We start from the raw sequence: 19,655 nt of genomic DNA on the forward strand, positions 1-19,655 counted from the left end.
ATCGCGCGTGATGTTCTGAGCACGCCTGGTTTGTTTACCGCCCGCCCGTCACACCACGTGTTCCCAGCCTGGACTCGTACATTCTAGATTCCACGTCACATCTTCCAGATTGTTCGACGGGGAAAATTTTGTAACTCCCGTAATAATTATGCTAGCGGCTTGAGCGATATGTCATCCTCTTTGGGATCACCTGAACGTCGCAATGCTCAAGTTTCAAGTAAATCCATCGAGGGATTTAGGAGATATTCAGTCAAGCCGTATTGTGACGTAGACGTCCCGGATCGAATAAAAGGAGGGCCCACTGTAGCCTGTTCACTCAGTTACAGCTGAGTAGTCAGCGTGGACACTCTCGCTGTTACTATTGTCGTGTAGTGATAGTCCCGACGAGGAACTCTGTAATTTTCTAAGTATTCATAAAGTGAACTTGTATTTTCTTCGAGTGTGGGAGAACGAATTCTTCCAAGTATTCTCAAGTGGACTTGCAATATTTTGAGTGTTAAAGAACATTTTCTAAGTCTTCATAATTGAACTTACAATATTTACGGGTGTTCGAGACTGGAATTTTTCCAATTATTCATGAAATGGACTTGTATTATTTACGTGTGTTAAAGAACGAATTCTTCGTAAATTAAACCTGCAATATTTGCGAGTGTTAAGAGACTCATTCCTCTAATGAACAGTGATTTATAAACTTTGCTAGTGATGATCTCTGAATGTGCTCAAAGTTCCCGTAAGCATAAGACTTGTACACTCGCCAGTGTTGCTTCAAAGACTTATACATTTCGCCAGTGATAGACTGTGAATTTATTCATGTGAATGGACTTGTGTTTTTGAACATGTTCACTCAAAGACTTGTACACTCGCCAGTGTTGATTCAAAGACTTATACATTTCGCCAGTGATAGACTGTGAATTTATTCATGTGGATGGACTTGTGTTTTTCGTACATGTTCACTCAAAGACTTGTATATTCGCCAGTGTTGATTCAAAGACTTATAAATTTCGGCAGTGATGAACTTTAAATTTATTCTGATTTTCATGGGGATGGACTTATGTTTTTCGTCTGTGTTCATTCAAAGACTTGTACCTTCGCCAGTGATGAACTTTAATTTTGGTCATAGTTTCATGAGGAGGGACTTGTGTTTTTTTTTGCCAGTATTTATTCAGAGACGAAGACTTTGCTAGTGGTGAGCTCTGAAATTATTAATTTTCCTTGTATACAGAGACATATCATTTTACGAGTGTTAAATTTTGAAAGTCTTGACGAATAATAACCAGTGACTTCGCTAATAGGTTAATCACCCAAGGTTTTTATGAACTCAGATCTATCAATACTGCGAGTGACCTTGGAGACAACAACCCTCTCAGTCACATTGGACTGAGGTAGTAAATGATCATCTGCAACATCACCTGGATCATCGGGGTTCAACCTGGGCCTCGAAAGTTCGAGGCATCTCTACCTTCTACCAACCCAGACAATCCAACCGCTTCTGTACGGAATCCCTGGAATCTTCTGGAACGAGTTCCAACCTGCTTGGCTTGGTGAACTGGAGAATCCGAGCCATATTATAGGACTATGTGGAAGACCGCTTATATCTACCTGGAGGTGATGTGCAATTTCATGTCTTATATGAATAAACTCATGTTCAGTCAAAGTCAAAGTTTTCTTGTAGATAGGACCCTACCTCCTGTATCGAGCCCTAGCTACTAGTCAGCCAGTTTTTGCCCTGAGAACTATATACTTGCTTACTTTAAAATATAATCTGAGAGTCGGGCTCTTTTACCGGTACAGTATGGAACTGTGGATGCGTAGCTATCACACTTTTCTTCATGAACATCCACTGGTTGGGTTTTCAGAAGTCTTATTTCTACTAGTATGGTCAGTTATAACTCAACGAGTCAAGGCTGTTGGAATGGGTATCATATTTATCTGGTGAAAGGATCCACTGAGCGGAAGTCCATGTACTTCCTTTTATACTTTGTATTGACGTTCTTTCAAGGCGTCGGTCATCGTGGTTTGAATGTCGTGATGGCGGTCATTTCTAAGGGCTTCATCGTATTCGCAGGTAGCCATGACTTATGCAAGGGTTCTTATCTCACAATGGCAATGCCTGGTTATACCAGTAATGTTATTTGTTTTACATTCCATGAACTACTTTTACTGTTTCGGAGACACGTAGAAGGTAAGAAATGCTCCCTACGTCCATTACTCCCCTTCCCCGATGTTTTCCTTCTTCCATATTGTTGTGGTCGATATGAGAAATATAGATTAATTCGATAAGGTATTCTTTGTGCTTCTCCACATATTTTGTCATGTACCGCCTGTGGGACATGATGGCCCACAGTAAAGCCGAACTCTCTCAGAAGCCGTTTCATCATCATCATCATCATCATCATCATCATCATCATCATACCAGCCTTGTCTAACCCCTGTAAGTAACCTGAACCAAGAACTCATTCTACCATCAGTTCTGACTGAAGCCCAATTGTCAACATAAATGCCTTTGATTGATTTTAATAATCTACCTTTAATTCCATAGTCCCCTAGTATAGTGAACATCTTTTCCCTCGGTACCCTGTCATATGCTTTCTCTAGATCTACGAAACATAAACACAACTGCCTATTCCTCTCGTAGCATTTTTCAATTACCTGGCGCATACTTAAAATCTGATAATGACAGCCCCTCTGTGGTCTGAAACCACACTGGTTTTCATCCAACTTCCTCTCAACTACTGATCGCACCCTCCCTTCCAAGATGCCAGTGAATACTTTTTGCCTGGTATACTAATCAATGAGATACCTCAATAGTTGTTGCAATCCCTCCTGTTCCCTTGCTTATACATAGGTGCAATTACTGCTTTTGTCCAGTCTGAAGGTACATTACCAACACTCCATGATAATCTTATTACTCTATGAAGCCATTTCATCCCTGCCTTTCCATTATACTTCACCATCTCAGGTCTAATTTCATCTATTCCTGCTGCTTTATGACAACGGTATCTACCATCCTTTCCACTTCCTCCAGTGTAATTTCACCAACATCATATTCCTCCTCCCCATGAGCTTGGCTATTCGCAACACCACCAGGACGATTTCCTTTTATGTTGAGAAGATGTTCGAAATATTCCCTCCACCTCTCCAGTGATTCCCTGGTATCTATTATGAGTTCACGTGAATTACTCAAAACACTGTTCATTTCCTTTTTCACTCCCTTCCTAAGATTCTTTATTACTGTCCAGAAAGGTTTCCCTGCTGCTTGACCTAGCCTTTCCAGGTTCTTACCAAAATCTTCCCACGACTTCTTTTTGGATTCAACAACTATTTGTTTCGCTCTGTTTCTTTCATCTATGTACAAATCCCTGTCTGCCTTGCCCTTGTTTGGAGCCATTTCTGATAAGCCTTCTTTTTACGTTTATAGCTGCTCTCACTTCATCATTCCACAAGATGTTTGCCTTTTCCCATCTTTACACACAGTTGTTCCAGGGCATTCCCTTGCTGTTTCTACTACAGCATCCCTGTATGCCACCCATTCTCTTTCTATATCCTGAACCTGCTTACTGTCTACTGTTCGAAACTTCTCACTAATCATATCCATGTACTTCTAATTTCTTCGTCCTGGAGATTTTCTACCCTTATTCATTTGCAGACAGATTTCACTTTCTCTATTCTAGGTCTAGAGATACTTAGTTCACTACAGATCAGATAGTGGTCTATATCATCGAAAATTGCCCAGAAGACTCGTACATTCCTAACAGGTTTTCTGGAGTCGAAGTCGGTTAAGATATAGTCTATTATGGCTCTGGTACCCCTAGCCTCCCGTGTGTAGTGGTGAATAGCCTTATGCTTGAAGAATGTATTCGTAACTGCTAAACCTATACTAGCACAGAAGTCCAGTAAATGCTTCCCATTCCCATTAGCTTCCATATCTTCCCCACATTTACCAATCACCTTTTCGTATCCTTCAGTTCTATTTCCAACTCTCACATTGAAATCACCCATTAGCACTATCCTATCCTTGCTGTTGACCCTGACCGTGATGTCACTCAATGCTTCATAAAACTTGTCAACTTAATTCTCATCTGCACACTCACATGGTTAATACGCTTAGACATTTCTCGTCCTAATTCCTCCAATTGCCAAATCTACCAGTATCATTCGCTCATTTACATGCCTATTTACTATATTGTGTGCAGTGGTATTCCTGATAAAGAGCCCTACCCCATACTTTGCCCTTCCCTTTTTAAGACCCGTCAAGTACACTTTATAATCTATCTCTTCCTCGTTATCTCCCCTTACCCGAATATCACTTACTTCTAGCACATCCAGATGCATCCTCTTTGCTGGCTCAGCCAGTTCTACTTTCTTTCTTCCATAAGCCCGATTAATATTGATAGCTCCCGATTGAATTCTATTTCGTTTGCCAAGTTGTTTCCAAGGAGTCTCTCGCCTGTCAAATGGGAGTGGGACTCCATTACTCCCATAGGTCCGAGGCTTGCTTAAAATGTTCTGAGCTCGGTAAATTCATGAAGCTGGATGCTACCCTACTTACACATAGTCCAAGTGAGGATCTCTCCTCTAATGGGTTATGGACCACCGGTGGACTGTATAGTCCTAGCTGCCCGAGCACAAAGAGGGCCACGACTCAGAATATGTCCGAGATGACCACTCCTATTCCATAGCAACTGGTATCCCGACTCTCAGGACCACTTACTAGGCCACTCAGCCGTTGCCCATGGTTCACAAACTAGGAAGTGACTACAGTAAACCACATAAAAAAAAAATAAAAAAAAATTAAAAAAAAAAATTGGATGGATGGTTGACTGGGTGATATGTTTGGCATGCAACTAAATTTATGAACATTGGTCCTGGACAGCTTACGTCTGTCCTCCAACCACTAGATGTGTGTATAAACCAACCATTCAAAAACAGCACTTAAACAACAGTATAGTTTGGCTGCTGAAAAAACACAAGTTCACACAGAGTGGAAAAATCAAGCTGCCAGATATGTGCATGGGACTCCATTCTGCAACCAGTGGGACAAAATTACTTAGCATAAAATACAATTTGAATAGGTATTATAATGATTTAATATTGTTTGTTGTGATCACATAAGGCAAGTTAACATTGTTAACATTGGAGTCACACACACACACAAAAAAGAAAAAAAGAAGGTAATGCAACAAATTCCCCTGAGCACAGTGGTCAGCCATCACAAATGTTATATTTTAGAAGCAATCGAACTTATCTATTGGAACTGTGATAGACATCTGTTACATTAGTCATTTGTAGGAAGATCATCATCTTCATCACTGAACTTGTCACTTTTAACATCATCATCATCATCATCACTGTGCAATGTCACCTTCCTGCTCAGATGTGACACTGGTTACTCTTCCTTCCTTCAGCAATCAATGGATGTCCAATTGTAATGATCTCTTCTTCTTGTTCCTTAATGATGTTATTTGCTTTACATCCTACCAACTACTTTTATGGTTTTTAGAGACGCCGAGGTACTGGAATTTTGTCCCACAGGAGTTCTTTTACGTGCCAGCAAATCTACCGACATGAGGCTGACGTATTTGAGCAGCTTCAAATACCACCGGACTGAGCCAGGATCGAACCTGCCAAATTAGTGTCAGAAGGCCAGCACCTCAACTGCCTGAGCCACTCAGCCCAGCTAATTCTTGCTCTTTGATACTGCAGTTAGCTGTGAAATTATGGGGTTAGAATATACTAGTATGAAATTAAAAACTACCTGTGTAGTAGACCTTAGCGACAACTTTCTCGCAAGGCTCTAACTTGTACCTTCGTAAGTGCTTACTTCTTGCTTCTATGTCTTCTTATCATATCTTCGCAGTCGGCAAGATAGCGGCCTGTATTACTTTTGCACCATGAATTAGCAGAGCATACTTGTTGAAAGTTTCTATGTTTACTCCTTAGTCTCTTGGTCTGGTCTGTAATATTTTGAAAAAGTTTCATAAGTTCTTCACTGATACCTATAATTTCAGACGATAACGCATAGTTAAGACGAGTTGAGTTTATGCCTCCTTCTTTTGGTTCATTAATTATCAGTTATCATTTTGAATCAAAATCTCTGTTGAATTATGCACTTTTTCTCTTCAAACATTGCTTTTCCTTCAATTTTCCTTGCCACTTTCGAATATCACTCCTGTGTGCAATGTGTGAAATACACTCAAACAATCAGATCCATCATGCAAAGGAGGAAGTCCAAAAGAATAATTCATAATGTCAGTGCTACTGCAGTCTGCTACATCAATGGCATTCCTTGCTTTTGGAGTACTGCCACATATGTTGCAAACCTGTGAAGAAGCGGATGCCAAAGTATTACATATTTTGTCATGTACTTTGGTGATAGTTAAATTATCATCTATTAACCTTTTGATCAGTGAGTTTCTGGTGACACTCACAGGCCACCAGGAGTGAGTTTTTTCTTGAAAATGTTGAACTCTTAATTTTAAGTTATTTCAATTCTAACTTTTCTCTGCTAATAAATTTACATAATTACATATACGGTACATAACTTATACCTTCAATTTAATTGAAATCAGTGGCATAGAAAATATTTTTCTCAAAATATTGAAAGGAATAGTAAAAAATGACAAAAATATAATTACTCTCTATATGTGATCAAGTTTGTACCATTTACATCACAGTGACTTTATTTTACAACAGTTTCACCCATCAAAATATCTTAAGGGTATGGTACTGACCCAGAGAGTCGAGTTTTTCATCGTGGTCAACTTCCGTACCCTTTCCAGTACAAACAATAAACGAAACAAAAGTGTTGCCAGGAAAACATCAAGAGTCTCTAGGTTATGCCTTGCCACTTATGTAACTTCGACTTTTCCTTCACGTCTTTATTTTCCGTAACGAATAAATAGTACTTATTCATTTCTCACACTAGGAAGTTCATGATATTACGATCAACAACTTCTTTGAAAATAGACACTTCAAGTCTTGAATTATTGTCATTATCATTCAAATGAAGATTATCACTAACCCCTGAATTTGATGGATCAAAATGAGTAGAAAGCATAGGAAGAAATCTGCCTACAGAACTCCATTTTCTTCCTTCGGTTTGAACAGCTGACAGCTTAGCCTTTGTTGTGACAGCGGAGCGCTGCACTTCGTCCTCAATTGCCATGTTGTCGTCTTCTGAGGAATAACCAATTTCACTCTCATCGGACACAATACAATCTTCTTCTTCTTCTTCTTCTTAAGCCGTCGTCTCCAAACGGAGGTAGACGATCTACACGGCCAGCTCCAATCTTGACGTTGCAGCCATGCCATGTGGATTTACTGGAATATCTCTCAGGATCTTTAATGCAGTGGTTTCCCGTTGCCTTCTGCATCCTAATGCCGTTGACCAAACTGGTTCCTCTGCCTTTGGAAACAATTTCTTGTCCCCAGGACAATAGAGTGCCCTTACCCATACCCGCTCAACCACTCTCAAAGAGACTGTCGGCACTTGGTATAGGGGATCTCCTTATACCGGGAGATAATCGGTCTCTTCATTCGTTAGCCGCCTGCATATAAAATATTATTTTTATATGCAGTCGTTGCCCCCTCTCTACCGCGGGGAGGTGAATGTTAGGATTTCACCGTCACTGAAACAAGGACCAAATGGCATTTCCTTGTTTCTCTGGTTCTTTAGAGAGGACAATACAATCACTATCATAAATATAAATGTCATCATCACACCCCTTGTTAGTCATTTTAAAAAATTTTTTTTTACAAGTTGTTGTACATTACAAACCATTATTCTCATCATTATTCTGTATTGAAAAAATGCTAATCGCAAAGTTTACACAAGGAATAATTTTAATACCACCTATTCAATACAATTTATTCCACTGTTGTGTGGTCAAATACACATAGAAATTACCAGAATTTTTAAGGTACATGTTTCGCCCAATATTTATTGGGCATCATCAGCCTCGTTCAATCTTAAAACACACACTGGTCTGAGGAATCTTAACAATTTATATAAAACATATTGATGACCACTTACAGGTGTTGATACTGTTGTGATACTGTTGTTGCATAATGATTACAGCACAAAAAAATATTAAATAAAATAGAACATATACTAAAAACACTTTAAAATTTAAAACGTTCTAAAAATAATTGTTTTAAAAATAATCCATGTCTGACACTGAAATGGATCTTTTTGATAAAAAGCTTGAACAATATAAATCACGCTTGGAGAATAGAATATCAAAACCAATGTTTCACAGGATAAGAACAATACAGTTAAAAGATACAGTATTTGATGAGGTTGAGTCTACTATTTAAAATTAGGATGAAAATACGTCGTCGAATTGGAGGAATTAAGACATCTTGGAATGTTGGATAAAAATCATAGTATGTCGAGAAGCACTGAAAAACATTGAAGAATTTATTTTACATGTTATAATTCTCATATTTTGGTCCGTATTGAAATGTACAATTTTATAAAACTACCAGTATACAATTTGTTACCAATTTTTAAACAAGGACATTCAAGAAAGTGTATAAATTTACGACTTTTTTCATATTAGACTTTATTAAGGCTTCATTTTAAGAATATCATGACTATTGTCAAGCATTTCGCTCACCATTTGAAGCATATTTCCAACATCATCTTCACATTCATATGTAATTTAATTACAATCAGGTACTTGATTTATTATCTTTCATATTGAGATTAAGGCTGAAGATGCCCTTAATTGAAGGGCGAAACATGTCCCTATAATTTTTTTTACAGATTTATTTCTTTATTAAAATCTCTTTTTATGTATTGAATAGGTGGAATAATTAAACTTTAATATTTATTTGACTTCATCGAAGAATTTACCGAAAATGCTGCTAAAATTATCCAAATAAAAGAAGGTTGGTCAAATGACAATTTTGTGTATCCAGAAAATGCCTCGTGTAGAAATGTTGTCATTCTGGAATGAAACAGAGAGCGAACTTGACGGCGGGTAAATAGGTCGAGAGTATATCACTGAAAACTATATGTTGAATAATGTGTACTTACTCATTCTCAAGATGTAACGTATGTCCTAATGTATCCGCAGCGTTAGCCTGTTTGAAGTTCCTACTTCTAGTGTAGTATCAATGCGGTAGAGGTGCTGAGGAATGCTGAGGGGAAGAGGGGGTACCGGTAGGTGGAGCTTCACGTGTTGTCAGTATAGGAGGGGCGTTATTTGAAGGAGCAAGTATGGGGTCGGTATTTAGCGAGATAGAGGGAGTTTTTAATTCTAAGAATTTAAATATCTGAGGGACTTTACTATGGTTTGAGTTGACCGTATTTAATAACTTAAATGTCAAAAACAGATCAGATGTGAGGCTTTTCAGGCGTTTGCTCTATTAACCAGCATTTTATCTTAGGTCTGACACTAGACTCATCAGAGTGGGATGTGTCAGACCCTACCTACTGACGCTGGGGTGTATGCAGGTGAACTTATCAAAAGCCCTTATAAGAGGCACAGTCTAATAACTGCATACGGGAGATAAATCTCCACAATGGAATTATTGCCCGCCTAGCAATTCCGAATGGAAAATTCTAAATTCCCATGGAGGGAAATAGATATTTTTCACCAATAGAGCATATCAAAAATGTCAAAAACAGATCAGATGTGAGGCTTTTCAGGCGTTTGCTCTATTAACCAGCGTTTCATCTTAGGTCTGACACTAGACTCATCAGAGTGGGATGTGTCAGACCCTACCCACTGGCGCTGGGGTGTATGCAGGTGAACTTATCAGAAGCCCTTATTAGAGGCACAGTCTGATAACTGCATACGGGAGATAAATCTCCACAATGGAATTATTGCCCGCCTAGCCATTTTTGACATGCTCTATTGGTGAAAAATATCCAATTCCCTCCATGGGAATTTAGAGTTTTCCATTCGGAATTGCTAGGCGGGCAATAATTCCATTGTGGAGATTTATCTCCTGTATGCAGTTATCAGACTGTGCCTCTTATAAGGGCTTCTGATAACTTCACCTGCGTACACTCCAGCGTCAGTGGGTAGGTTCTGACACATCCCACTCTGATGAGTCTAGTGTCAGACCTAAGATGAAATGCTGGTTAACCCCTATGCACATGTAAGTGGACTGGTACGCGCTCAAGCGGCTGGGCCAGGACTCCACAAGCGGACTGGTACCCCGGGATGCAAGGTCCCATATTGGAGACATTTGTGACATCTGTTGGCTTTTACCGGAAACATTTCTAATTGAAATCTGTTCTTGGTGTCTCAAAGTGTTACCAGAGTGCTCTGGTATGCTTCTTTGGCAAAGAGAAATGATTAAAATATCGATCGAGAAATCTGTACTCTGTTGTTGACAAGATGGCCGAGAAGGAAGTTGCTTACTCGTGCGAAATGCTTAGTAATAATACCAATATAATGGTCCGTTATTGGACATTATAAATTTTCCAGCTAACTCATTCTTGGTTGCCTGCGTTTCGCCCTCGTGTGCTAAGTTAGGCTCATCAGTTGGGACTTAGCACACCACCCAAGACGTAAGGCTAGTGCATACCGTGGAGGCCACTGCATAGGCTACTTGAAGCCACCAGCAGTGCCAATGCACTATGAGAGCTATGTCTCATTTCCAAAAATTGATGCCTGCCTGGCCATCAAGTAGCCTATGCAGTGGCCTCCACGGTATGCACTAGCCTTGCGTCTTGGGTGGTGTGCTAAGTCCCAACTGACGAGCCTAACTTAGCACACGAGGGCGAAACGCAGGCAACCAAGAATGAGTTAGCTGGAAAATTTATAATGTCCAATAACGGACCATTATATTGGTATTATAAATTTACTTATTCAGGACAAATATTTTAGGTTCCCTATGGGAATGAACATCTACATCATGCTCAGTAATAGCGAAATTCAAAGCATATTTGATGTTTTAGGCTCTGATTTCAGCAGTGTTAGTGAGGAAGAAGTTATTAGTGACCCTGTGCAAGAATGAACACGAAATATATCACCAGAGATTTTTCGCCTAGTAATATGGCATGCCAAATGAACTTTCTCCCGCCCGTCAAGATCCAATGGCAACTGTCGGATTTGAACCTTTGATCTTGGTACCTGGATGCGAACACTTTACCTCTGATCCTCAGACATAATAATAATAATAATAATAATAATAATAATAATAATAATAATACACCGAGTGAGAAATATATGGCTGTAAGTTCGTATTTGGGATATAGGTTCGAATCTCATCAATCGCTTACTCGTGATTTGTTTCCCATTAGTTTCTTATTTCCAAATCAGGCAAATGTTAGGCTCATGTCGTATTGGTTTTCTATTATTTCCTTATTTCAAAATCAGGCGAATGTTAGACTTGTGTGGTATAATCAAGGCCATAACACACACTAAAGAACTTCCGAGGTGAGATAAGTTAATGAAAAATTTAAGATTCCAAAGGGATTTTTTTTATGTGTGATATTTCTGTATTGTTCTGGTTTTTGTGTCATGAGTAATAGTGTGGAATTTCTCAATAATATAAAACAGGTCCCATGACAATACGCGCAGTTGATCACCCACTATACTGTTTTAACCGAAAGCTTGCAACACCCAGGTTGCATACTAAAAAGTTGACGGATTCCTAGCAATGTCAGAGCAAAGAGCGGGTGGGTGCATATGGGTTAATAGAGCAAACGCCTGAAAAGTCGTACATCTGATCTGTTTTTGACAATTTTGACGTACTCTATTGGTGAAAAATATCTAATTCCCTCCATGGGAATTTAGAATTTTCCATTCGGAATTGCTAGGCGGGCAATAATTCCATTGTGGAGATTTATCTCCCGTATGCAGTTATCAGACTGTGCCTCTTATAAGGGCTTCTGATAAGTTCACTTGCATACACCCCAGCTAGGGATGGCAATTTTTTTTTAAATACCGATATATTGATATTGCGATATATTGAAAGCTTATTTTCGATAAGCGATATTTATTGCACATAATATATCGGTATATTCAAACGGTATCGATATATCGTGAATGATAACCCAAGAGTCCAAGACCAATTACAATATCATCATACCTCAATGCATAAATATCAATATTGGTATTCTGCCTCTGCACGCGACTGGTTGGTTGAGTTTATCTTGCTACTGGAATTCGCGGTTTAATTATCCATGGAATATATCCACCAATGGCTGCTAATTTCAGATGAGCACCAGCCTGCACGGTTGCTAGGGTTATACTTCCGAAACAGAAAGTTCACGTCCTAATAAAAATGAAAATACCCCATAGTATATTTTAAAACACTGCAGTATTCACATAACCTACGTCGATGAATGCAGGGTGGATCTCGGTCCGCAAGTGGCCACGGCTGGCCCGAGGTCACACAGCTCTGCACTGCGACCGGCCAACCGAACAGAGGAGGGGTGGCCACGGTTCTACCGTGGCTCTTCACCTCTGTATTCGGAACACGGGACAGGGCTGGACCTCACGGCTGGTCCCCACTGTCGACTGTCCTGAGAATGGTTTTCCGTGTTTTTCCATTCCCCTGCTCTAAGGTGAATGCCGGAACAACTTCTGGTATAGGCCACGGCTACCAACCCCCTCACCTTCTCCGAGCATCTCCTTCAACGTGACAAATCTCCCAGCCTGAGAGACGGCGTCACCGTCTAAGAAGCCCGCCTCCTCCTTCAGGGGAGGAATGAGAACATTTTAGTAGTAGTACATAGCGTAGTCTTGCCATGCAAATATGATGGATACCCTGAAAAAGGTGTTGGCATTGATTGTGGCTAGTTTTAGTAAAACCGAGCTCGATAGCTGCAGTCGCTTAAGTGCGGCCAGTATCCAGTATTCGGGAGATAGTAGGTTCGAACCCCACTGTCCGCAGCCCTGAAGATGGTTTTCTGTGGTTTTCCATTTTCACACCAGGCAAATGCTGGGGCTGTACCTTAATTAAGGCCACGGCCGCTTCCTTCCCACTCCTAGCCTTTTCCTGTCCCATCGTCGCCATAAAACATATCTGTGTCGGTGCGACGTAAAGCCAACAGCAAAAAAAAAATGTTAGTAAAAATGCTAAAGCATGTGCTTTCAAAGTGTTCACTACATACTACAGACTTCGAGAAAGGTTGCCACATGCTATTCTTCTCGTCACCCCGACATGATATAATTTTGACCCATTTTTCTCGTAGTTCTACATTTGCTTGTGGAAAGAAATGCCACTAGCTTTCTGAAGTTTACTTTGGCAGAATGTTACACAGCAATAAACCATTGTTTATCGCGCACAATAAACATCCTGTGAATATAATGTTTACAATAAACTCTCTCTCGGCTTTGTATATTTATGCACAAAACATTTTCTTAATGCAAATCCTCAGCTTGTTTAGTCATTTGACCAGGTCAGGAATGGAACAAACGAAGCCCCATCTAGCGGCGAGGATGGGAACTGTGCCGGCTGCCGAAGCCTGTCGCACTTCTCTGGGGCAATGATTAATGACTGACAGATGAAATGAAATGATAGTGGAGAAAAACACATGGCGTATGGCTTTTATTGCCAGGAGTTTCCGAGGGCAAGTTCGGCTCGCCAGGTGCAGGTCTTTTTGATTTGACACCCATAGGCGACCTGCGCGAAGTGATGAGGATGATATGATGTTGAAGACGACACATACACCCAGCCCCTGTGCCAGCGAAATTAACCAATTATGGTTAAAATTGTTGACCCTGCCGGGAATCGAACCCGGGACCCCTGTCACCAAAGGCCAGCACGCTAACCATTTAGCCATGGAGCCGGACGATAATGGAGAGTGTTGCTGGAATGGAAGATGACAGGGAAAACCAGAGTACCTGGAGAAAAACCTGTCCTGCCTCCGCTTTTTCCAGCACAAATCTCACATGGAGTTACCAGGATTTGAACCACGAAACCCAGTGGTGAGAGGCTGGCGCACTGCCACCTGAGTCACGGAGGCCTCTATTTTCTTAATCTTACGTTTAAATATAAACCATATACTTACCCCAAGCTGAATACACAAGACAACACCTCTTATAATTAATTTTAAGGCTTATCTCACCTTAAAACTCACTAACTTACCTTTTTGCTTCACAGTTTCCTTATACGTCTGTGTTGTTAAACAATGGAGGGCCAACACGAAGTCTAGCGGCGACTTTGGAACTAGAACGTATTTTGCGCCGTCTGAACTGCCATGCGGAGGCCTTATCACTAATCACGTAATGTAGACAACGGTGTCCACCGTTTGTATTCGAATTATAGTCAAGCCTGTCAGAGGCTCAGAGCAAGGTATTGATTAGATTGCATATTTCCAGGTTGCAATTCCACCTTCACTAGCACCAGATCTTGAAGAATTATCGGCTTTCTCTAGTGCAGATGTATTTATGAAAATAATAATTCAAAGAAAAACGATACATTTATGGAAAAACCGTTATATTGTGCGATAAATTGAATCAAAATTTCGGTATCGATATACCGATAAATCGAAAGGAAAATATCGGTATTTCGTATATCGTTGCCATCCCTAACCCCAGCATCAGTGGGTAGGGTCTGACACATCCCACTCTGATGAGTCTAGTGTCAGACCTAAGATGAAACGCTGGTTAATAGAGCAAACGCCTGAAAAGCCTTACATCTGATCTGTTTTTGACATTTTTGACATGCTCTATTGGTGAAAAATATCTAATTCCCTCCATGGGAATTTAGAATTTTCCATTCGGAATTGCTAGGCGGGCAATAATTCCATTGTGGAGATTTATCTCCCGTATGCAGTTATCAGACTGTGCCTCTTATAAGGGCTTCTGATAAGTTCACCTGCATACACCCCAGCATCAGTGGGTAGGGTCTGACACATCCCACTCTGATGAGTCGTAGTGTCAGTCCTAAGATGAAACGCTGGTTAATAGAGCAAACACCTGAAAAGCCTTACATCTGATCTGTTTTTGACATTTTTGACATGCTCTGTTGGTGAAAAATATCTAATTCCCTCCATGGGAATTTAGAATTTTCTATTTAATAACTTAGCCGTTAAAATATGTAGCGGACTTCTGACTTCCGTGTCGTCATTAAGATTACGATCTTTATTATATGTCCTGTCCAAGAAAATGTAAATACTCTCTAATTCATTCAAAAGTTTACTTTTGCCCATATTCCCGATTATTGTGAGATCTTTTTCTATTGAAGTGAAACGGTGTCCAGTTTCCTTCATGTGGGTGCTCATTGCCGAGTATTTATTATGTTTTTTGGCATTAAAATGTTCCATGTACCTTATATAAAAGCTTCACTCAGTTGCTTTACATTGCAACAACACAGACAGGTCTTATGGCAAAGTCAAAATATTACTTATATGTTGTGGAGCAAGCTCGCATCCTCGATTCAATCCCGCCATTACGATGCGTATTTGTTTACGATCAGAGAGTGGTTGTTTCTACGGAAACCAGAGATGGGGGGAAAAGAAAAATAATGTGTATTGTCAAGGAATAGTCATGCAATGCACTCAACAGAAACAACAAAAGAAAACAGTTCCCGGTTGTTGTAATTTTTAGCACAATCGTGTAATAATTTAGGTTACATAACTACGAATGCTTCAACAGAACTTCATCACAGAACATACGAGATGTGATAAAACATGGAATGCCACGCTGAGTGGCTCAGACGGTTGAGGCGCTGGCCTTCTGACCCCAACTTAGCAGGTTCGATCCTGGCTCAGTCCAGTGGTATTTGAAGGTGCTCAAATATGCCAGCCTCGTGTTGGTAGATTTACTGGCATGTAAAAGAACTCCTGCAGGACTAAATTTCCGCACCTCGGCATCTCCAAAAACCGTAAAAGAAGTCAGTGGGACGTAAAGCAAATAACATTTTTTTTTAAAAATTAAAATTAAAACATGGAACAATGTTCACTGAACATATCAAACATCCCCTAGCTTTGTTCTTAAAACCTGCCAGTACGATGTCACAAAACAATTTCAAGCATTCAACATGAAACGTGAATAGACGGCGGTACTACTCATTGGGTTAAAGTATCTAACCTTCTCCGTTTAGTTCTCAATCCGCTATCTTCGAAGAGTTTTCTAGGCCTTCCAACTCTGAAGATGGATGGAACTATTAGATTGAAGATTAGATGGTGCAGTTTTATGCACTTCTTTAGAAATACGTAAATCCTTTGCAGACCAATTGGATTTTTTTCTTATAAACATGTCTTTCATCCTCTAACTTTGTTACCATCGATCTTAAAATTTGTATTTGAAAACACTCACTATCAGTATAAGGTACTGTAAAACATCTGAAGAGCAGTCCTGAATGTTCATCTTCGATAATACATAATCCACGAGCTCATTTTCCCTCTGTTTCTTGTCCCACACAGCTCACGGTGTGTTGTTATGGGTCGTGGTAGAACATACGCCACTGCAAACAGAGTTACTTTTCTACGAAGAGTGCAAGGAAGTGCACGTACTGAGACATTAGCCTTAAAATTCATGAATTGCTCTATATTGTGGCACCAAAATGCAGACAGGAATGTTTTATAACTCTATGTACAGTAAATGTTGTAGAATTTCATGTGCTGTTCATATTGCTTCACCTTCATCATTATAGTGATGAAAATAGTTATGTTTCAATTAAATTAACATGAAGTTGCATACTTATAGCATTCTTTTCCATACTTCAGATATTCGCTATTGTTCACTGATACTAAGTTAGCAACCGGCTAAAACACCACTAGCAGTAAGCCAGACAGCCACATCCAGAAAGGGAAGATAAGGAGCGTTAATGCTATCTGTATCTGTTTATATGTCGTCACCAGGGCTGAAATTCATTATCCCTGGTTATTTGCCTACAATTTCTTAAGGAAGAAATCGAAACAAGAAAATGTTGTATTTTGTAATTTTGTCCCACTGTATACTGGTTGAAAAATCCTTCAAAATATATGGTATCATAAATTCATGTGACGGAACTGAGGGTGAAGCTCTGTGGAAAACAATGGACACACAATAAAGGAGAGTACAAATGATCCACCTTATATCAATACAAAATATGTTGCTAATACAAGATCAGAACATTTTTATTAGGGACCGGTTTCGATGTCCTTGGACACCATCATCATATATTCCAGCAACACTCTCCACTATCATATATATATTACAATACAAATATAGACCATTAGTAATAAAATAACATAAAATGGGAGAAATATACAACGTGATGGTACTTAAAAATCATTCTCACGAAATTTACAAGTTAGAGACTTGATGGTCAGATAATAAAATAGGAGTGAAAAAATTTTAACAAATGGTTTAAAAAGTCTTTGCCACTAAAAGTCTTGAGCACGGCGTAAATAAACACAGGATGAATGTTGACATCTAAAAGCTGACATAAATCATTGTTCCTCTGTTGATAATATGTTTTTAATATTAAAAGAAAACAATGGAGTCTGCTAGTGATGACCAGGAGACTGATGATGAATAGTGGTAAGGGAGCATGTAGTTATTGACTATAGTATTTTATTGTACTGACCCTCCGTGGCTCAGGTGGCAGTGCACTGGCCTCTCACCGCTGGGTTCCATGGTTCAAATCCCGGTCACTCCATGTCAGTTTTGTGCTGGACAAAGTGGAGCCAGGACAGGTTTTTCCTGTCATCTTTCATTCCAGCAACACTCTCCACTATCATTTCATTCCATCTGTCATTCATTAATCATTGCCCCAGAGGAGTGCGACAGGCTTTGGCAGCCAGCACAATTCCCGTACTCATCGCTAGATGGGGCTTCATTCATTCCATTCCTGACCCGGTTGCATGACTGGAAAGAGGCTGTGGATTTTCATTTTCATCATCACCATCCTTTACCCTTAATCCAGCTCCTGCTGGGTCGGGACATTTACAACACTTTTCCATCTTTCTCTCTCTTTCCGTAATTCCTCTTCCATCATTTTGTCCTATCCAGGTTTCTTCTTCTTGCACTCTTCTTTACTGAATCGTTCCACCTTGTTCTACATCTTCCTCTTGCTCCCTTTCCCTCCAACTTCACCTTCATCATCTGTTTTGGTGTTCTTTTTCATACATCCTCTCTTTATGTCCAAATCATCTCAGTTTATTCCTATCAATTCTCTCATTTAGGTTTTCTATTCCGACATTCTTTCTAACATCTAGTAAGAGAGATAAACAAGTCCCTTTAAGGTAAAACTTACTGTATATACTCTGTGCTCTTGAATAATCTGTGCACCCTAATTTTAGGAGGGAAAAATAAAAATCGGTCTTAATTTGTGTTTTGCCAGGCTGAGTGGCTCAGACGCTTGAGGCGCTGGCCTTCTGGTCCCAACTTGGCAGGTTTGATCGTGGCTCAGTCCGGTGCTATTTGAAAGTGCTCAAATACGTCAGCCCTGTGTTGGTAGATTTACGGACACATGAAAGAACTCCTTGAAGACTAAATTCCGGCACCTTAACATCTCCAAAAATCATAAAAGTAGTTAGTGAGTTGTTGTTGTTGTTGTTATTATTATTATTATTATTATTATTATTATTATTATTATTATTATTATTATTATTATTATTATTTATTATTGCTTTATTTCCAAGAAATTGACCCTACATAATGACGTACTCCAAAACTGAATAATATATAAATTTGTTTTAAAAATGCATCATAATCTTCACATGCTGCTGCAGAAGCATCCAGAACCCTATTTACAATAGCAAAAAAGAAAAATATAAGTAACAGTGTTTATCAGTATTCAATTTATGACTATCTTTGCATCATATTATTATTATTATTATTATTATTATTATTATTATTGAATTCTTAGTATGTTTTCATGACATAATCTCCGTTGCACTGCTATAATTTTTATTCGATTCATGTAAGTGTTTAAAACTATATCCCACTCCAAGTCCAAGAACCAAAACTCCTGCTTGCCGTTCCTCCATTTAAAAACAAAATGCTATTAAACCTTACCAGATCTTTTCAAATCTTGTCAAGCCTTCAGCGAAGTAGAACAATCTTTGACAAGATTTCTTGTGGAGAACGTATTAAAAGAAAAATTTGATAGTGTACTACAGACATGAGAGAGGATGGTTGCCGGTGATACTTCCTCTTAAAACTATCTGCATTACCTTTCACAATACTACACTAGAAATATCAAGGAGGACCTGGGAGCATATCAGCATGAATTATTTATAACTTGCAATTTCAAACTTGGAAACACCAAATGGCAAGCACAATCTCCACATCTTTTCTCTCAGCCCCTAACAAGCTCTTTTTTTTTTTTTTTTTTTTTTTTTTTTTTTTTTTTTTTTTTTTTTTTTTAGCAACAGCATTCGTTGAGGAGCTATCTTGACAGTTCATGAAGATGTTGCTCCCCTGTTATTGTGTTTGTTCCTTCCCATTACTTGTAACTTCTTGTTGACCCATTGTGTATGTTAAGCTACAGAAGTCCATTTAAACTTTCTATTATAACTGCTAGTATAAAATTATCTGCCTTCTTGTGGTTCACATCTGTGTTTCCTTTCAGTGGTCTGAATACCGAGATGAAAACTTAGAAAACGAGTTCGATGAGGTTTATTCTGTAGTCCTTGCTATTCGACGTCTCAGATCCTTGTATAACATCAAGACAAAGATGCCAGAAGGTTGGTAGACTACTGTGTTCATGCTTTATTCTTTCCTTGTTGTCATGTATTTGTATTTATTTTCTCT

The 19,655-nt window shown here is 39.3% G+C and overlaps 1 protein-coding gene across 2 annotated transcripts in view; it reads left to right on the plus strand.

Moving 5' to 3' along the window:
• The window catches only part of LOC136873861 (valine--tRNA ligase), a 292,221-nt gene that overhangs the window by 241,232 nt on the left and 31,334 nt on the right, over positions 1 to 19,655 (plus strand). For both annotated transcript variants that reach the window (XR_010860187.2, XM_067147153.2), the window contains exon 15: positions 19,474 to 19,588. Coding sequence is in view for 1 of the 2 variants with exons in the window: in XM_067147153.2 (XP_067003254.2) it covers positions 19,474 to 19,588 (115 nt within the window). In the remaining variant the exon portion in view is untranslated. The remainder of the gene's footprint in view (positions 1 to 19,473; positions 19,589 to 19,655) is intronic.

The sequence above is a fragment of the Anabrus simplex genome, chromosome 5 (genome assembly GCF_040414725.1).
Source record: "Anabrus simplex isolate iqAnaSimp1 chromosome 5, ASM4041472v1, whole genome shotgun sequence".
Lineage (NCBI taxonomy): Eukaryota > Metazoa > Arthropoda > Insecta > Orthoptera > Tettigoniidae > Anabrus > Anabrus simplex.